This window comes from Prinia subflava, chromosome 2 (genome assembly GCF_021018805.1).
Source record: "Prinia subflava isolate CZ2003 ecotype Zambia chromosome 2, Cam_Psub_1.2, whole genome shotgun sequence".
NCBI classification, from domain to species: Eukaryota; Metazoa; Chordata; class Aves; order Passeriformes; family Cisticolidae; genus Prinia; species Prinia subflava.
In genome coordinates this window covers 16,422,723-16,443,046 of record NC_086248.1, presented here as the reverse complement: position 1 = coordinate 16,443,046, position 20,324 = coordinate 16,422,723, and the positions used below count along the sequence as shown (strand labels likewise).

The 20,324-nt window shown below is 47.7% G+C and overlaps 1 protein-coding gene across 1 annotated transcript; it reads right to left on the bottom strand.

Annotated features, from left to right (window-relative positions):
• Window positions 1–6,260: 6,260 nt before the first annotated feature.
• LOC134565624 (endogenous retrovirus group K member 8 Gag polyprotein-like) lies at window positions 6,261–11,167 on the bottom strand. The gene is made up of 2 exons (XM_063425255.1): window positions 9,700–11,167; window positions 6,261–6,307 (listed from the first exon to the last, which is right to left on the bottom strand). Exon 1 carries the CDS (start codon window positions 11,158–11,160, stop codon window positions 9,982–9,984), a length of 1,179 nt encoding a protein of 392 aa, XP_063281325.1. The 5' UTR covers window positions 11,161–11,167; the 3' UTR covers window positions 6,261–6,307; window positions 9,700–9,981.
• Window positions 11,168–20,324: the final 9,157 nt, after the last annotated feature.

Below are 20,324 nucleotides of genomic sequence, written 5' to 3'. Positions count from 1 at the left end.
CATTGACACTCTTCAGGCTCCCTGAAACTCTCACCAGTCCTAACAAAACATTGTTTTTAGCAGGGATGCACTGTCTTTTGAGTTTTAAAATTTTATCCTCCTCTGGTTTTCCTTCATTTGCTTTGATCCTTAGATTGTAATTTCCTTAAGGAAGTTGTTATTTTCCTCCACTTTTCCTGTCATCTGGTTATGTGCAGTTTTCACCTCTACCTTTCCTTGTTTTACTTTTTCTCCCTAAGTGGTCAAGTCTGTTCCCTGCCCGTACATTTGCAGAGCCAGTAACTCAAAACTGACCTTCCTGTGAATTCAACCTGGATTTAGTGTATGTATAAATAGAAATTCCTGTTCCTCACTGTCACCTTCAGCACAAGGTGACTAACAGGCTCTTTGTCCTCCTCCTCAAATCCTACTGCTTCATTTTTCTAGGGACAGATCTCATTCACTTCCCACTCACAGAGAGGCGTGGAGCTGTGGGTTACCTGGTTGGGAGGGGAGCGAGGTGGGGTGAGCCAGCATAGAACACCTGTTCCTGGAGGGTGTGTTTCTCAAGGTTTCCCAATATCTCTGCTGCCTTTGGAGCCCTGTGGAGGCTGATATTTAAGCTCTTTCCAAATGCCAGTACTACCTCCTATATAATATTTCCTTTTATTTCTCACAATGACTTTCATCACCTTTCCTCTCAATAGCTGCTGTGCTCTTTTTCCAGCATCCTTTTTGCTTTTCTCCCATCTCCTGATCCCTTAGATGTAAGAGAGACTAGACTGTTGAGAAGAAATACCTGTCCCTGCTGCTTGGCACAGCAACCTGCAGTGCACACAGAGTAAAGGAGGGCCAGCCTCTCCCACCCTGGATCAGATGACACAGTGGTGGCCTACGTGTGGCACCTGGAGTTTTGGATCTGTCAGTGCTCCTGGGTCTGTCCATGGCCAGCAAGGCTCTCTGGTGTGGGAACAAGTTCCCAGACTAAAGTTCAAGGCAAAGAAGAAAGGGGAAATAAGTTGCAAGTATGATGATATGTAATTTTTATTTTAATATTGTTCCTCACTACCTGTCTAACTGATAATCTTCCTGGTGTCGTCTATTAGATAGCTGAAAGCCCTTTACCAGTTTGTTTCAGATTGCAAGATTTTTACAACATTCACAGTGTAATGCTTTTTCTGCTATTTCTGAAACAGGCAAATAGTGGGCTGTAAAGTTCATAAAACTACTTGTTTAAGGAAAGATTTTAACCTTTACAATCTTGATTACATAGATGTGAAAGTAAGAGCGATATGTTTCCATGTTTCTCATACATTTCTGATCCGGAAGCAATTTTCAGACTGTATCTTGAAGTAAGTCCATTTTAGAACTGTGAGAAAGTAGAGAATGAGAAGAAGTAAAGTATCTTAAAGATAAGATATTAAAATTGTCAGAGGTAACTGAGGTACAAATCACGACCATCACCACGTCACTATGCACTTTCTCATTATTCAGAGATTATTAAAATGCTGTGGTTAAGTGTGATACATGCCTACATCCGAAGGAGCAACACTATCTTTTCTATCTTACACTTCAGCGTTGAGAACACTTCAAAATTACTGATGGCTTTCATGAAGGGTATTAGAAAGATTTATGCAATGCTATTTCAGTTGTCATGATATAATGTCAGTAGTTGAAGCAACACATGTCCAGGTGGTTTTGATATGTAACATATGCAGTGTTTCAACATTCTTTCTCCAGGAATTTCACAAAAACAATAAAAAAGTATGTAATCTACAGCTGATGCCGGCATGACTCTTCAGCTTAGAAGTCCTCTGAGCCAGGTGTGATGGATAGCTCAGGCCAACTGTGTTTTGCCATTGTTCCAAATGGCACCAAATTCTCAGCCCATTTGGTTTCTGTCTTCTTGTTGGACCGTAACATTCATCACAAAGTCAATCTTGAATACATTTGACATGACCCCAATCTGTGATCAAGGGTGAGAGTGTTTTGACTTTGAAGAGCTCACATGCAAAAGAGACTGGATTTCCAATTGGTCGGTGTGCTTTTACCCATTTTGGAATTTTGAATAATAAAATACAATGTACACTTGATGACAGAATACCACAAGAACATAAAAGAAAGGAGATATCTTTAGATATAAAAAGAAAATCTAACAAAAACCACAAAAAACAAGACAGAAGTACTGCTAACAAAAGTTTTCTGCTTGCTGCTTACTTGGATCAGTACATATTCTTGAGTAGCACAGCTCTGCAAGAGCTAAGTGGACTTTCTGGAGAGTCTGGAAGCTGAATTAGAGGTGTAAGTAGCATGAGTAATGAGGAAATGCTGTCATAAGGGGGTGGAGAGGGCAGGGCAACCTGAAGAAGAGAAACCTGAAATAAGACAAAACAACAAAGGCCTCAAGAATATAAAGAGCTAACGCAGAGAGCAAAAAGATAATGTGTTTTTCACATCCAGTAGGGCTATAGTGAACAACAAGGGAATTGAAGAAATACAGAAGACATTCAGTTCGGACACTGTGGAAGCTTACTAAAATTAAAAAAGTAAAAGTTAGTGAACCAGTCGAAGAGGTTGATTGATCATTAGGAGGTCTGGTGTATATATATTATCTAGATATACTTACAAGGCATAGTTAGAGTATAATTAGAAAGTATAACTGATCTCAGAGCAGTAGGGTTTTGAAGTTCCTTCAAATCTTATTCTATTATGATTCTAGTTTTTTTAATATCAAATAGTTCAGTGTTTAGCCATGATTCACTCATGACTGGAATAATTTTGGAAAAGTCCTATGCCAAATGCTATCCTTAAACGTGATTTTTTTCATGCTTTGTCTGTACAGGAGTTTACTTTCCATGTTGAAAGCACTGTTGTATTAACCTTTTGCGTGCCCCGTTTGAGTTCCTGTCTTGGTGAAAGGAGATGGGATCGGCGATGCTCAGAGTGGAATTTGAAGCCCTTCCGCCTGAGGCACTCCGAGGGGTCTCTCAGGTCGCTCAGGGGACTGTTCCTGGTGCCAAGGGGGTACATGCAGGCTCTATTGCAGTTTGGCACAGGGCAGCGAGCCAGAGCAGCAGGGATGCACTACGGGAGGGAGCCTGCGGCCTTCCCTCGCTCCGCAGCGGGAACGTGCGGCCTTCCTGGCGGCTCGGCCATGGAACGAGGGAGCAGGCGGCGCTCCCGGGGCCGGCGCTGAGCGGGGCTGGCAGCGGGGCCTGTCCCGGGCTGTGCCAGGCTCTGTCCCGGGCTGTGCCAGGCTCTGTCCCGGGCTCTGCCAGGCTCTGTCCCGGGCTCTGTCCCGGGCCCTGCCAGGCTCTGTCCCGGGCTCTGTCCCGGGCTCTGCCAGGCTCTGTCCCGGGCTCTGTCCCGGGCTCTGTCCCGGGCCCTGCCAGGCTCTGTCCCGGGCTCTGTCCCGGGCTCTGTCCCGGGCCCTGCCAGGCTCTGTCCCGGGCTCTGTCCCGGGCTCTGTCCCGGGCTCTGCCAGGCTCTGTCCCGGGCCCTGCCAGGCTCTGTCCCGGGCTCTGTCCCGGGCTCTGTCCCGGGCTCTGTCCCGGGCTGTGCCAGGCTCTGTCCCGGGCTCTGTCCCGGGCTGTGCCAGGCTCTGTCCCGGGCTCTGTCCCGGGCTCTGTCCCGGGCTGTGCCAGGCTCTGTCCCGGGCTCTGTCAGGCTCTGTCCCGGGCCCTGCCAGGCTCTGCCCCGGGCTCTGTCCCGGGCTGTGCCAGGCTCTGCCCCGGGCTCTGTCCCGGGCTGTGCCAGGCTCTGTCCCGGGCTCTGCCCCGGGCTCTGTCCCGGGCTCTGTCCCGGGCTCTGTCCTGGGCCCTGCCAGGCTCTGTCCCAGGCTGTGCCCCGGGCTCTGCCCCGGGCTCTGTCCCGGGCTCTGTCCCTGGCTCTGTCCCTGGCTCTGTCCCGGGCTCTGTCCCGGGCTCTGCCATGTCGCGGTGCCGCTACTAAGCCCCTTGGCTTCACCCCGAGCCAGCCCAGGCACCGGAGCAAGCGGAATCCGAGCTGCCCCTCAGCGGAACGAAGGGGTCAGCCCTGTGGGTTCTTGTCCCTGGGAGAGGCCGGAACGGCAGTAGGATAACTGAAGCGACGCGCTAAGAGCGAGAAAGGAGGATCCAGCCAGCCAGACAGAGGAACCACAACTTTAATCCAACATAGCACTGTCCAGACCGAAGTGGAACCAGGCTGAACTGGAACTGGATCCCGAACAAAGAAATGCACCAGCTTATATGCTTTCGGGGTAGGGGAGGAGAAATGGGAGTCCCTCTTTGCGGCAACCAATGGAACCTTGACACTTGGGAGATAAGGGGAAGGGTTGCAAGCCTTGAACCAATTAGGGGATAGGGGAGGGATAACACAGTGGCGGGAAGAGGGGAAAAGGTAACATGTGACCAAGGGGAACTTATGAATTTCAATTAAGGGGGGGTGTACAGAACATACAGCATTGTACAGAACATACAATATAGGACCCACCAGCCTTTCATCTTTTCCACATATCTAAATCCTTCCTACTTGGTAAACCACCCATATATCTTTCAACTTCTCTCTGCCTCAAAACCCTCTTTCCTATATCCTTCTTTCAGCACCCTCTCCTTCTTCCTTAAGTCTCTCTCTTTAAATCCTCTCCCTCGTCTGTCCTTCTTTTCCTTGTCACAGTCCTTCACAGCACCTGCTTGTTCCTGCTTACACTGTCCCAACTTTCTTTGTGGAGTCCAACTGAGGTTTAACATACTGAAATGGGGAAAGTCCAACCATCCACACCACCACATCTCCCCCTTTTCTTTTATTTTTGACCCTGTGAGTTCTATCTCAGATATCCGAATTGAGGGGGGTCCACCAGGTGTTCAGAACGTGGGTATGATTCTGCAAACCACTGCTGTTGAGTAGGCCATTGTTCTCGAGGAAAGCTGCGCACTTCTTCCACGATGATTTCAAGCTGTTCAGCCTGCTCGTCCTCATCAACGAAGCTTTCCTCCTCCTCCTTGAACACTTCTGGGCCTACTTCAACGGCTACTCGGTGGACTTCAGCTTTGAGTGGTGATGTGGAGGAAGAAATCAAATTCTGCAACATCTTTTTCATTAGTCCAAGGCTGGCAATAGCAACAAAAAGCACAAAAACAATTAACAGAACAGTTCTAAGAATCGATCCCGTCCAACCCGAGATCCCCCATCCCTTGAATAAATTACTGAGCCAGTCCCCGTATTCTTGTTTGATGTCTCCTATCATGTTTTCCATTTGTTTGAGTGCCTCGCGAGTCCCCTTGGCCCTAGATGTCAAATTAAAGCAGCAGAGCCCCTCAAACTCCTCACACGAGTGACCGTGGAGGAGCAGGAGGTAATCGATGGCTGCACGATTCTGGAGGGTTGCCTGCCTCGTAATTTCCTCATCTTTCAGGAGGTTTGATAGGGCCCTAGAAGTCAAACGGGATTGCTTAGCTACCCAACATTCCAAATGGCCTAATTCTCCGAGGGTCTTAGCAATGGCGACCCACGGCGCAAATACTGTGATTGCGATGCCTTTAGATCTGCTCCAATGGATAATTTCCTCATCACAATCGTCTGCCAATTTTTTGAGAGAGTAGTCTTCTCTCTTCTTTCTAGAGTGTGCCAATAGATGTGCACCATTTGTAGAATTTTGTGTAACCCAATCCAAAATTTGTGATTTGTTGGGTGAAAACAATCCGAGGGTCCCAAAGGTGCACGGGCCTCCGGAGAGGTGAGAGGGGATACCTGCCCATGCGTGGTCTCCGCAAATCAAGAATGTTCCCCTAGGAAGCTGGCGGGGATGGGCAAAGACTTGGGCTGATTTTTGGGGAGGGATTGGAGGATAACTAAAGGACACAGCGTTACACCAATGAGTATTAAAATGGGCTTTGGAGGAGACAAAATGACGGTGGTGACGCTGGACGTGGTCGTTGCGGATATGAAAACAAGATTCGGCTCTGGCGGAACCTAGAAGCTCCAGCTCCTGAGGCTCGTTTTCTAACTTTGGAAGACTTTTAATATAATTGTACCACGCGACGATGTAATGGGCATGCTTTAGGTTATGCTCCATTTTAGCAGCTTCTTGTCTAAGTTTTTGAGCATAACCTAGAAGCATCTTGGGCATCTCACGATCTTTAAATGGGATCCCCACGAGGCAGGATGCCATGGGATTCGCGGCACTCGCTTGGTTGAGACATATGTGGTCTTGGCCCAGTGATTTGGCCAAGACAGCCCAGACGTTCTGTTGCGGCTGGGGGACGAGCCACGCCTGGGCGATGGTCAGGAGACTGGCGAAGAGGACGGCTGAACTGATGGCAGTCTTGGCGCTCATGGTTGGACGGATCTAAACAGAAACTCAGAAAAACAAATCGTTACAAAGTGGGAAATCACAGAAAAAGGGGTCCTCCCAGCCTTCTGACTGCTCCTCCTCTTCCTCTGAGTCACTGGACTCACGCCTTCTGCGGCGGAGAGCCGCGGAGGCGACTTGAGGCTTTTCGTTTTCTCGGACTTTTGTTTTTCTTTCGATATAAGGCTTTACCCATCTGGAGGGTATCCACTTCGGCCCGGCATCAGTGGAGACGCAGGCGTACCCGCGCCCCCACGTCAAAAGCGTCAGTGGACCCTCCACTTTCCCTGTTTCGGGAAACCTTACGGTCACCGGCGGATGCTGCTCACTCAGGTCCCAGTCGCGGTTGCTATTGAAATGCCGCACAACGGGCGGATCTGGTTTTTCATAAGAACAATTTAGGAAATTTAACACATAAAGTGCCCTTGCCAATCTGATTGATGGAGTTTCAACCTTCAGGACTGGTCTTTGCTGTTGAAGGACCCGTTTGACGTTCTGATGAGTCCTTTCAACAATGGCCTGACCCGTGGGGGAGTGAGGGATGCCCGTTTTATGCTCAACTCCCCATTGCTGCAGGAAATCTGCAAGCTCCCTGGAAGTATACGCAGGGCCATTATCTGTTTTAATTTCCTTGGGGATGCCCATGAAAGAGAAGGCCTGAATGAGGTGTTGGATGACGTGGGAGGCCTTCTCCCCTGCGTGTGCGGAGGCATAGACTACACCCGAGAAGGTATCAACGGACACATGCACGTACCGGAGCCTCCCGAACGCCGCCACATGGGTGACGTCGGTCTGCCAGATTTCACAACTTCCCAGCCCTCTGGGATTGACTCCGGCGTGCATGGTCGGCACGGAGTGGGATTGACACGATGGGCACGAAGCCACAATCGCCCTGGCCTGTTGCCGGGTGATACGAAATCGGCGGACCAGGGCTGGTGCATTCTGATGGAACAAAGCATGGCTGAGCTGTGCCTGTTGAAATATGTCAGGCAGTGGGGTCTTTGTCACAGGAGCAGCGAGAGCATCTGCTCTCCTGTTGCCCTCTGCAACAAACCCTGGCAAATCGGTGTGCGACCTTGTGTGCATCACGTAGAAGGGGTGCTCTCGGTGGGACACAAGCTTTATAAGCTTCGAGAGCTGCGCATAAAGCGCGTCGTTGGAAACCTGCTGTAATACTGCCTGATCAGCTCTGGACACTACCCCTGTAACATAGGCAGAGTCGGTAACTATGTTTAGCGGTCCGGGAAATCTCTCTAATGCCCTGACGACTGCGGCCAACTCAGCGACTTGAGGCGAACCCTCAACGATTTCAACATCACTGTCCCACTGCTGAGTTTCGGGATCCTCCCAGGTCATCACTGACCTGTGAGAAGCCCCGGACGCGTCTGTAAAAACGGTCAAGGCCTGGAGTGGTTTTGCACTTCGGACACTCCTCAATGCCAATTCAAAATTTCCATCCAGATTGAACAATTTGTGGGCCGGCCGATGAATTGAAATTTGGCCCGTAAAAGAGTCCAGAGCGAATTGTAGAGCTTCATTATTTTGAAGCAGAGTTTCCAACATGGGTTTGGTGATCTGGCCCGAGGATAATTTGATGGGGAGATGGATGCACTCAAAGTCACAACCGGCCAACTCGCAAAGGCGCGTACGTGCCTTGCGGATCAGCTCAGCCATGATTTCTTGTGGCCTCGTAAGTCTCTTGGGCCGGTGGTGGCTAAGAAAGACCCACTCTATGATCAGCAGTGGATCTCTCCCCCCGTGGCCCTTGGTGTCATGCTGTGTGGTGTTCGAATCCCACTGAAAAATGACCCCAAAAAGATGCGGGAGCTTACCCAGCACCACGAACCGAAAGGGTAAGCCGGGGTCACATCTGTGCGCCTGGCGTGATGACAACGCCTGTTGTACCTTCTCCAGTGCTTTCCTTGCCTCCGCGGTGAGCGCCCTGGGAGAGCTAAGCTCATCTCCCCCCTTCAATAAATCGAAGAGGGGTGCTAGATCCTCCGTGGAGAGACCCAGCCAGGGCCTCACCCAATTCAACTCTCCGCAGAGTCGATGGACATCCGCAAGGGTCCGGACTGATGTCCGGATAGCCAATTTTTGGGGAACAATGGTCCGCCGTCCGATTTCCAGCCCCAGGTATTTCCAGGGTGGCATCCGCTGAATCTTCTCTGCTTGCAGCTCAAACCCTGCAGCAACTAACAAATCTGTTACGCGTGTGAGGACTCTATCCAGTTCGCTTGTTGTTGGGGCGCAAATGAGGATATCATCCATGTAATGGTGGATGATAACCTCCTCCGCGGCTGCGCGCACAGGACGCAGCAAGGAAGAGACGTACAGCTGGCACATCACCGGGGAGTTCTTCATACCTTGGGGAAGAGCCCTCCAGTGATACCTCTTCCTTGGGGCCGCTCGGTTGATGGTAGGCACCGAGAAGGCAAAACGCGGTGCGTCATCCAGATGTAGGGGAATTTGGAAGAAGCAATCCTTCAGATCAATAACTGCCAGATTCCAATTTCGGGGCAGCATGGCAGGGGATGGCATTCCTGGTTGGAGGGATCCCATGTCCTCTATAACGTTATTAATTTGTCGAAGATCGTGAAGGAGGCGCCAGCGCCTTCCGTCACTCTTTCGAATGACGAAGACGGGCGAGTTCCAGGGGGAATTCGTTTCCACGATATTACCCTTCTGTAACTGCTCCTCCACGAGCTCCTCGAGCGCCTTTAATTTCTCCTTGGATAGCGGCCACTGGTCAACCCACACTGGATTATCCGTTTTCCAATTCAGTTTGAGGATTGGGCGCTCCTCAGTGACCGCTAGGCAAAAAACCTGAGGGGGGTCTGGGATACTAATTGTGACCCCCCATTGGGACATGAGCTCCCTACCAAGCAGGGGCCGTTCATATTTGCAAACGAAAGGGCGCGTATATGCCAATTGCCCTTTCGGCCCCGTGAATTTCACCATGCGCGCTGATCTCTTAGCCGATTGAAAACCCCCTACTCCGGAGATATTCGCCGGCGCGTCCTCCAAGGCCCAATGTGACGGCCACTCCCGGGTGGGAATGACCGTGACATCCGCTCCTGTGTCAAAAAGAAGACCTTTATTAACGGACTCATCCCCAATGGACATCGTACATTGTATTATAGGTTTTTCTTCTGTGATCCGATGCACTGCGTTGACTGAAAGTGGCCTTTCCTCAGGGTAAACCTGATACTGATCTGGCCTGGTGTGTGGAATTGCCTGGGCCACTATTTGTCCCTTTGGGTGGAAAGCTGGGGGATGAGTGGAACGCAGCCAGACATTGAGGAACCTGGGGTCACCCTTATAGGTCCCCGGGTATACCTCAATGTCTTGCGGAGTATATTTACAGTCCCCAACAACAATGAACTTACCTTTCCTTTGAAACGGCCAGTCCAGAAGGTCTTCGCAATCCACGCGAACTGGGTACCAGCTGGTATCTCTGAGGTGCGCACTGTGAGTGAGCCTCAACCTGTAAGGTTTACAAAATGGTGTTAACGTCAAGTCCGGGAAAGTTCCCTCCTGGGAAGGGTGAAGGAAATGCCAGTCCGAGATAGTTGTCTTGGTCCAGTGACCCCCAAAGGCGTTGACTGCCTTCTCTTCTGCACTGCCCACCCTGTTGGGGTCATCATGCCGGGTGGGCCCGCACTCCCCCCCTAGTTTTTTGAATTGTGTTCGGAGTCCTCCTGCTGCGGCCGAGGCTTTGCCAGCAAGTTATGCGGGCATTGGCTCACAAAATGCCCTTTTTCATGGCAGAGGTAGCACTCGACCCGTGCTCTAGCTGGGTTCGACGCTGCCGGCTTGCGAGCCTGTGGGCGACGAAGAGTCGCATCTTCCGCAGCATGCACCTGCCGAGTTCCCTGCTTGCTTGCGGTGGTCATATGTTGAAGCAGGAAAGGGACCTTTTGCTGGCAAACTTGCAGCATCACCTGTAGAGTCCGTGGGGGTTCTGGAGGGAGACTTAAAATCGCTTGTTTGCACACATTATTAGCATTAGCAAAAACAATCTCCTCCAAAATTCTCTTACGGGCGAGCCCGTCCGTTACTTGTATTTCTAAAGCCCTAGTCATCTTGTCCACGAAATCTACAAATGATTCTGTGTCCCCTTGCCTAATCTGGGTGAACGGCGGCAGGGGTGCACGAGGCTGCATCGTGAAAAAGGCTTTGCAGGCCAGGTCTCGCACCCTAGGCAAAACTGCTGGTGGAATGAGCAGTGCCTGAATTTGAGGGGACTCGAAGGAACCTTCTCCTCCCAGCAATTCAACAGTAAGGGGATTACCTCCCTCATCAATTGCTGGGAGTGGCAGGTGCGGCAGCTCTTCCCGCAGGGCTTGCCTAAATGCAGCAAGCCATAATTCAAATTCAGCCGGTGTCATCAGGCAAGAAAATAATTGCTTTAAGTCTGCAGGAAGGGTTGTCGCAGCTGCTAGGTCTGCCTGAAGGAGGCCGCGGAAGTACGGGCTCTCTCTCCCAAACTCTTTGTGCGCCTTACATAAATCTCGAATTATAGTTTGTGAAAATGGCTGCCAATTCGGTTTAGGTTCGCCACCCCCGCGAGCCTTTCGGTAGGTGACAGGCGCAGCTGAGAGATGCACTTCCTGGTTTCCATCGCTGTTGTCTTCCGGTTCCCTACCGTGGGAACCGGAAGAGGCAGCGTGGGAACTACCATTCCAAGATGGCCTCCTTCCGGGGTGGGGAGAAGTGCCTGGCTCCGCCCCTAGGGCGGGCCAGGGGGCAGGAGTGGGAGGAGTGTCAGCGTGGGAAAAGGGAGGGACCGAAGGCGGGGTTTGGGCGGCCACAAAGGGAGGAGACATCGGGTATGTGGGAGGAGCCATGGGTGGAGCAAGGGAGGGAACAGAGGGGGCGGGTGTGGGAGGGACCAAGGGGTAAAATGGGTTGGGCAGATAAAAGGGGTTGGGCGGGTATGAAGGGGTTGGGTCAAGGAAGGGATTGGATTTCGGGGGAGGGGGACGCGGGGGAGGGGTAGGAGAACGGCGCGAACGGGCGCCATCTTGTGTGTCGCAGGCGCCATCTTGTGGCTCCTGTGACGCAGCAAGATTAAATCTAACTTTTGGTCGATAACGTGGGGAGACAGGGGAAGGGCTGCGTCCCCGGGCCGCTTGTCCAGGGCGACCCGAGGATTCCTCAGCAGTCCGGACAAGACTGCTGAGGCTGGGGGACCGGGAGTTCTGATGAGAGCCTGGGCTGGCAGACCTAGGGTCTGCGGCTCTCCTCAGAATTCCCTTCCGAGGAACACGGGGATTGGGAGAAGGGGAACGGGAAACTGGGGCGGGCGGTCGCGTTGGCTTTTCATGCAGGGGAGAGCTGTTAGCGATCGTTTTAAATTTGACAATCAAAAACATAAAATCTTGGGGACATTTATCCGAATTGGCCGCCTTTTTTTCGATCGCCTCCCAGTAACGGGGGTTCCTCACAAGCTCCTCAGACGTGTTACTGAACTGCACGGAAAGCCACCGCACCAGCCTTTTTAACGAACCGCGGGAGAACTGAACCTTGTTCTCCTCCAAAACTCTAACAAGAACATAATAAACTCCTTTCTGGGTGGTCGAAAGCGAGGCACCCATCTCGCCGGTGTTGAAAAACCACCCTCACCCAAGACCGGACCAACTAAATCTCAAACAGAAAACCGTAACTGCCGCAACTTAAAAACCGGGCAACCCTGCACTCGCTAAAGCCACCGATCCTCCCGGCGCGCGGCACACGCAACGTCCCCAAAAACCCGACTCTCCCCCAGCTCCGAGCCTCCCTCGAGAGCTGGCAGGAGCACTCGAACGAAACAAACCCGAACGAAAAGAACTGAAAACCGCCTGGGCACGACCAAACCGGGAGCGAAAACAAAAGCGTTAACCCCCCGGTCCTGCGCAGACTTCTCCTCGGAGCCCTCCCCCGTGGCTTGGAGAGGGGGTCCTGATCGCGTGCCCCCGACGGAGGGTACTTACCTGCGGTCTTGGGGAACCCTCAGCGCACAGAAGACTTCGCCGGGAGTGCTGCCGACGAAGCTGCCTCCTGGATCTGCGAGGAGCGCTCCTCCGAAGAGGCTGCTCGACTCGCAGCGGTGGGACCGCCCTGGATCTGAAACTCTTCGGTGCTCGCGCCTGGTGCAAGCACCGCCAATCCTCACGGGGACCACAAAGAGGGAAGACAAGAGCCTCCACGGAAACTCAAGGCTTCTCCTCAGGGTCCCATCTGGGGTGCCAGCCACCTGTCGCGGTGCCGCTACTAAGCCCCTTGGCTTCACCCCGAGCCAGCCCAGGCACCGGAGCAAGCGGAATCCGAGCTGCCCCTCAGCGGAACGAAGGGGTCAGCCCTGTGGGTTCTTGTCCCTGGGAGAGGCCGGAACGGCAGTAGGATAACTGAAGCGACGCGCTAAGAGCGAGAAAGGAGGATCCAGCCAGCCAGACAGAGGAACCACAACTTTAATCCAACATAGCACTGTCCAGACCGAAGTGGAACCAGGCTGAACTGGAACTGGATCCCGAACAAAGAAATGCACCAGCTTATATGCTTTCGGGGTAGGGGAGGAGAAATGGGAGTCCCTCTTTGCGGCAACCAATGGAACCTTGACACTTGGGAGATAAGGGGAAGGGTTGCAAGCCTTGAACCAATTAGGGGATAGGGGAGGGATAACACAGTGGCGGGAAGAGGGGAAAAGGTAACATGTGACCAAGGGGAACTTATGAATTTCAATTAAGGGGGGGTGTACAGAACATACAGCATTGTACAGAACATACAATATAGGACCCACCAGCCTTTCATCTTTTCCACATATCTAAATCCTTCCTACTTGGTAAACCACCCATATATCTTTCAACTTCTCTCTGCCTCAAAACCCTCTTTCCTATATCCTTCTTTCAGCACCCTCTCCTTCTTCCTTAAGTCTCTCTCTTTAAATCCTCTCCCTCGTCTGTCCTTCTTTTCCTTGTCACAGTCCTTCACAGCACCTGCTTGTTCCTGCTTACACTGTCCCAACTTTCTTTGTGGAGTCCAACTGAGGTTTAACATACTGAAATGGGGAAAGTCCAACCATCCACACCACCACACTGCCAGGCTCTGTCCCTGGCTCTGTCCCGGGCTCTGTCCCAGGCTCTGTCCCAGGCTCTGTCCCGGGCTCTGTCCCAGGCTCTGTCCCGGGCTCTGTCCCAGGCTCTGCCCTGGGCTCTGCCAGGCTCTGTCCCTGGCTCTGTCCCGGGCTCTGTCCCAGGCTCTGTCCCGGGCTCTGTCCCAGGCTCTGTCCCGGGCTCTGTCCCAGGCTCTGTCCCGGGCTCTGTCCCAGGCTCTGTCCCGGGCTCTGTCCCAGGCTCTGTCCCGGGCTCTGTCCCGGGCTCTGTCCCTGGCTCTGTCCCGGGCTCTGTCCCGGGCTCTGTCCCGGGCTCTGTCCCGGGCTCTGCCCTGGGCTCTGCCCCGGGCGCTGCGGGAGCGGAGCCGCCGCGGGATGCAGCGAGCGCCCCGGCTGCCAAGCTTGGCTGAGACAGCTCACGCTGTAAATTTAAACCAGAAATGTGAACACGGCAAAAACATAAGCTGTTTCTGGATGTGTCTCAACGAGACACGGCTTCTTGCAGAGAGCAGGCGGAAAAGCGGGAAGAATTCTGTAAAAAAAAAAAAAAAAAAAAAAAAAAAAAAAAAAAAAAAAAAAAAAAGTGGCTCAGCACTGGTGCATGAGGGCAAATTGTCTTAAAGCCTATTGAGCTCTGTTGAGTTCCTGTTATGCTTATCAATATTGCTGAACTGAGTTGTAGCAAAGGAAACCCCTTTCCAGGGCTCTCTGATTTATTATTGCTGGACAACACTTAAAAATGTGGAGTCTACCCCTCTGCAGATAAAATGCACATGGAACAAAAAACAGGGTAAGAGAGGATTTAGTCTCAGCACAAAACACCTGATCTGGAAAACAGCTGACCTGCCAAATGCTGTTTGTGAATTGCCCCAGTCAGGGCTCCTTAGGCTGCAGCTTCTGCTTTGCAGCACCCCATGTGCCCTGAGAGCCGAGAGGAGCTCAGGGGGATGTTGCAGCACAGACTGGGAGAAGCCATGGGCCATTCGCCCTGGGGACAGGTTCCCAGCCAGAACTGCTGACAGGCAGGACCTTTCCTCAGGCAGTCACATCCTCAGCAGGAGTGGAAATTGCTCACTTGACATGGAGGAAAACCTCTGGTTTTTGGGAAAAACTTGCCTGGGCATACTATGATCAGCTAAAAATTTTCAGTAGATATTTGGGAGGAAATCATCAAGAATCCTCATGGTATATCCTCATGGATATAACACTTGTACTTCTTTTTTTAAAAATACATATTTACACATTGACTATCACCTTTTTGGAAGACTGATTTATGCTTCTGGGTTATAAATCTGGTTCTAGGAAAACAGAAATTGACAATGTAAATTCTCAAAATCTTAAATACTATTTTTAGTGCTTTCTTCCATTATTAGTTAAGTACTTTTATTATTTTTTGCAGAATTATATTGATATTTTTATTATTGTCTCACAATTACTAAGTATTAGTACAAGTACTAAATTACTAAAAATTAACCAAGTAATTTTTAGTTGAAAGACAAGCTCTAATTAATTTATTGTCAAATTTTATGACTCCCTTTTCTCATGATTTAGCCTCAAATACTTGAATTTAAGGACTAAGTACTGCGTGATGGCAGTAAACTCCTATAAATAAAAAATTGCTGAAAAATATTATAGCTCATGGAAATTAATTTTTGTAGCTCTATATTTTGTTAAAACATTTCTGTGAAGAGAATGTATTAACCCCCAGTTAAATTTCATATCTCTGTGTATTAAATCCAGTCTAGAAATATCAGAAATGTCTGACTTCCAGGAGATGGTGCTGTAGCACTTCAACTGCATTCCTACTAGCATTCATGTTCAGGTTTCCAACTCTGATAAAAATTTTGTTTTTCACTGTGATTCCTCAGAAAAGCAGGAGCCCCCTCCCTAAAATACACATATTTTTTTCTCCTCCCAAGAAACCCTTTATTTTTTCTTACACAAGAAAAATTTGAAATCAAGGAAAAAGAGCAAAAATACTGTCTGGACATTAATATGGGGATAAGAAAGACAAGTGTCAAGGAATGAGACATAAGATCAAGCTATTTATTTTAGACCTCACTCAAATCAGATTTGAATTCAGTTCTGCTGATTTGGTTGACCTGCTTCTGAAGAGTTTGTACCTGAAGTTTTTGCATGGTCTAGTCCCAGTTTAACAATATTTAAATCCAGATTTTCATTCTAGCCTATCTTTGATCCTAGACTGTCCTCAACTATTAATTAAAAATGTCATCTCTGAAGGCATGCCTGTCTTTCCCCTATAGTCCCTGTTCCTTCAGCTCCCATGAAATGAGCCCACTGCTTGCTACAAAAAAGTAATAGGGGAAAGGGAAAAAAATATCCCAAACTAAAAAAGAAAATATCAGAAAGATTAAACAGTTAATTGGAATTACTTTTTTTTTTTTTTTAAGGAATAGATTTTTAAAAAATATTTATTTAAAAGCTCTTTCCTCTCCCGATTGCCAGACTATAGCTTTGATTTATGGCCCTGCAAACTCGGGCAGTGCAGCCTGCAAGAGAGGCACTTTGGGTCTGACAGCTGATTGTATAGCTGTGGCACTGCAGATGTGGAAAGCCTATCAGTGCTGGGAAAGTGTGGTATCTTTTTGCAGCATGCTGCCCTAACTTTTGTCTTCTAAGTGTCGCAGGAATCCAGGAGTCCTGGACACAATCCAGCATCTGCATTTCTGTTTGCTTTATGCAGATCACTTGGAGCTGTATTTTGGGAATTTTCTTTCTTTTCTTTCTCTTTGTTTTAATTTCCTTTCTTTAAGTTTTTTTGCTCTTTTTTTTTTAAACCATAGTATTTCTGAAATACTGAAACATAAAATGAAATACTTAAGTACAAGGGTCTGGAAATCAGTACTTCCAGATTCCAAAACTGGCACCGATTACAGCTAAGAGGGACACAATATTGTCCACACTAAACACTGGAAAGACATGAAAAATGCAAGGTCTTAGAAAATCACCAAAAAAATCAAACATTTGTTCATGACTTGTATGGAAAAAAACTGAACAAAAAAGAAAAAAAAAACACATTCTCTGAGGAAATTTGCATTTTGAAATGAGAAAAAGCGCTTTTTTTTTTTTTTTTTTTTTTTTTTTTCTGTGGGAGGCTTTCAATGTTTTTTTTTTCCTCTGGGTTAAACAGTGGCTTTCACAGACTCTGCCTGACCTTGAGCAAACCCTTCATCTGCTAGTTACCTAAGTGCCTCCCACCTGTGTTAGCAAGGTGTCTATAGAAAGATAATGAAGCTTATCTCAAGTGTTTTTCTGCAGACACGTTCAGTGGAAAGAGAGTAGCTTTATCCCCTACAGCTACATTTGCTACATTTATTCCTTCTGCTTCTTTTGTGTCTCTTCTAATGCAGAAGTGCCTTAAATTTCATGTTTTACCTTCTTTTGCAAAGGCAATAGCCTTTGGATGTGCAATCAGGAGGCATCAGTGAGTGTTTTGTGCAGAGTAGGAAGAAACCTTTGGCCAGTCGTGTTTCCTTTCCAAGGGGGCACCCAGAACCTTTATCAGAGACTGGTTGGTACCAGTCAGGTGTGTGTAAGGACCTCATGAACACTCACAGAGACATGTTACCCGAGAAGGAAAGCTGCCTCGTGCTCTCATGTTTACTAGAGCATTTGCAAAACTGCAAAATAAGCATGAGAAAGCTGGGGGTGTGCATGTGAAAGCACGCAGCAGTTTCTGTGAGGGAGCTGGAGGGTGTGACTGACCACCACCGTAAATCGCTTCAAAACTTTGCTTAAAGGAAGGGCAGCTCCATTTCAGAGAGAAGCACTGGAGCCACAGACATAAAATAATGCAAGATCTCTGCAAAAGTCTGGGGCAGAGAGAGGGCTTGGGCCAAGACTTCCCTCCATCTGGCAGCTGCAGGCACTGCTGGGGCTGCTGATCTCACCTGAAAAGCAGGCGAGATTATAGGACAAACTGCAAAAGAAAGCACAGAAAAATGCAACTAAAAACTGAACATAAAAGTCAGTTTAAGCTAATTTTTATGTGCCAGCTTGTTTGCTTACTTGGAGAAGATATCTGATTTTTGAGACAAAAAATGTGTGGGAAATCTAATCTACCTGGCCTTCTGCAAAGCCTCTAATTCTATGGAAGCATCTGATTTCAGAATACAGTTATAAATTTTTTTTGATTATACTGAGAAAATTGAATTAAGGCTGGAATTACAAGTGTTTTATGTATGTCATAGTGAAAATCAGTTGTATTATCGTCAAGAAAAAAAACCACCACCTTAAATCTCTGGGTCTTGAAGAACTGTGTCTTTTTAGCAGGTTGAAGAAATATTTTTAGTGATATAAAAGCATTTTACAAAGTTCTGATTAAAAAATCATTTTACATATTTCTTTGCTCAATTTTGTTGCTTGCTTGTTCTCTTGTTTGTTTTCTGGAGGAGTTTAGGGTTTTTTAGTGTATGTATTATTAACTTTTTGTCTTTGACAATTCTTCAGGGTATATTTGTAACATCCATCATTCTGGGGCTTTCTTCCCCTGACTCTGGATTTTTGTTAACCCATTGCAACACAGAAAACTATGGACACCAAAACATGGTGTAGATAAAATGACAGTACAAACCATATCCCCCACTTTAGTCAACAGTACAGTACAGAATAGGAAACATTTTGCTCAAAGTATCACTACAAAATTAATGTTTTTGTCACTGGTTATACAGTATTCAGTCTTAATCAAAACCTTATAGAAATGCTTCCTTATTCACAAAGAAAAACTTGTTCCTAGACACACCCTTTCAAAAATTTGGCCTGGGTGGTTGTGTTTTGGCTTGGGTTTTGATGTGCTGGGTAATGTGAAAACAATAAAGCTGTAAGTACCATAGCTGTTAAGTGATTTAACCAGGAGATTAATCTTTTGGATCACAAAAATTGAAGAACAAAGGAGAAGCTGACATTGAATATGAGTTTGTGAAATTTGTCATTTTTAGTTCAGCAGAGACAAGATGCTTTAGCTGAGCTACTCTCCATATTGCAATACACAGGAGAGTAATTGTCATAGAGATAATAAGCTCTCTTCCCAGCATGGATACTGAATGGTAGGGAAAAGTGATAATTTAGCTCCTTTCTCATACAGCTATATTAACACAAGTAAGTCTATCTCTTCCACCTGTCAGCAGAGGTACATTTGTTCCAAGCTGTATTCATGGTGTTTAAATAGTAAAGAACACTGGTTCTTTATTGATTTTTTTTCCCACTTTTGTTCAGCCTCACTGAAAACTCGCTTGCTTTCTAGAAGTAGAATGGGAAAGAAAACTATTCCAATCTGAAAGAGAATTACATGGAGACAAAAAAGGAGAGAGATGCTTTTTCAAAAGATACTTCTTTTTCTCTCTACCTTCAGGCTGATGGGTTAAAGAAATTACCTATTGCTCTGGAGTTACCCACATCACATCCAGATCTGCCCTGCTGTTAGGAACTGCAGCACTGTTAATATTGCTGTGCAACTCTAGGTGGTGTCTTGCATTGCTCTGGTTGGCAATATGTGCACACACCAGCTTGATGTGGAATTTAGCTGCTGCTGAGGAAACTGAGCCCTTGGAAGGATCAGCCTTGGTTGTTACTTTTGAAATAATATCAGTATTAAACTTGGCAAAAGAAGAAAGAAACTTTTTAAAGTTAAGTAAAACATCTACTCAGGACAGAGTTCCATGCACAAATACTTCACTCTCTACTTTTCACAGTCAGCAGCATCTCCTCTGCCATTTTTAACTGAGTCCAGAAAAGAAATATTGGCTATGACTTTCTTGATGCTCACAAGCACTACACCTGACCTCATACAAAACAAGTAGCAACATGCTGAGTATCTGAGAACTGTGATATACAATCCCAAACTGCCTTTCACCAGAAATCACCCTTAGATGCCTCTATCTTTAGCTTCCTAAATGAGAAATGATGAATCTGTTCTTACCCTGCTCACTTTCAAAGAGATCAAGTTTCAGCAAAGACAGAGCCTGGAGTTCAGATGCGGCTTAAGCCACTATTCAGTGACAGAGTTCCACAGTTCTGGTGAATGATTTTCCTTTCTGTTATAATTTCAAAGCCATTTTGTGTTTCTTGGGCAGCAACGCAGTTTGTGTGGAACTACATGAAAATGGATAATAATTTATTTTTACTTTACAATTCGAGGGCTCTTTATGTTGCCACTTTTGGTAAAGGAGCCGTAGGGTGAAGGAGAATGGAGTGCATTGTGTCAGAGTGTTTAGAGTAATACCAGAAGCACGTAAATTTGTGGGTTCACTATACCATCCTACTGGTTCCTTCTTTGGCCTGGATTAATTCCAAACTACTTAATCCAGTGATCATTTCTTTAACTTTGTATAAGCACTGTGGCTCTGAAGATAGGTTGAATGAAGTCTACTTTTCCATTTTGTTACATCCCAGCAGCTAATAGTTGTGCAGTTATTCCCTCATTTCTGCTTTCAGTTTGACCAGAAAACCTATCCAGACCAGAGACACATCTTACTAAAGATTTTTCAAGACTGGCATGTTCCCTGAAGAATACTAAGCTTTTACAAACTGACATCTCCAAAAATGAGTACTTTGGTGAAGTGTTCTTGACTAGCTTGACAAAGAGTCTCAGCTGCTATACCAGTAAATCCTCCTTCTCCTTTCCATTAGAACTGAGGCTAGACCTGGACTCTTTATCCAGAGAAGACCAGTTGGAAGAAAATATGATAAGGTGCATAAAAACATGGATTTTTTGAGTAATACATATGGGATAGATTCATCATTATATCTTAGAAACAGAAAGCAGCCAATGGCAGACTAAAGTTTGCAGGAAGAGACACTGTATCTTTAATTAGAGCAAGTGGAATAGTTGGAAAATTGTCACACTTGTACCTGTGGACCATTGTAAGACAAAGATCAATGAGGGAAAACAGTGAAATTGGC

What these genes read in the sequence shown, in the direction of transcription:
- LOC134565624 (XM_063425255.1), bottom strand. Translation starts at nt 11,160, where the DNA reads ATGGCTCCTCCCACATACCCGATGTCTCCTCCCTTTGTGGCCGCCCAA.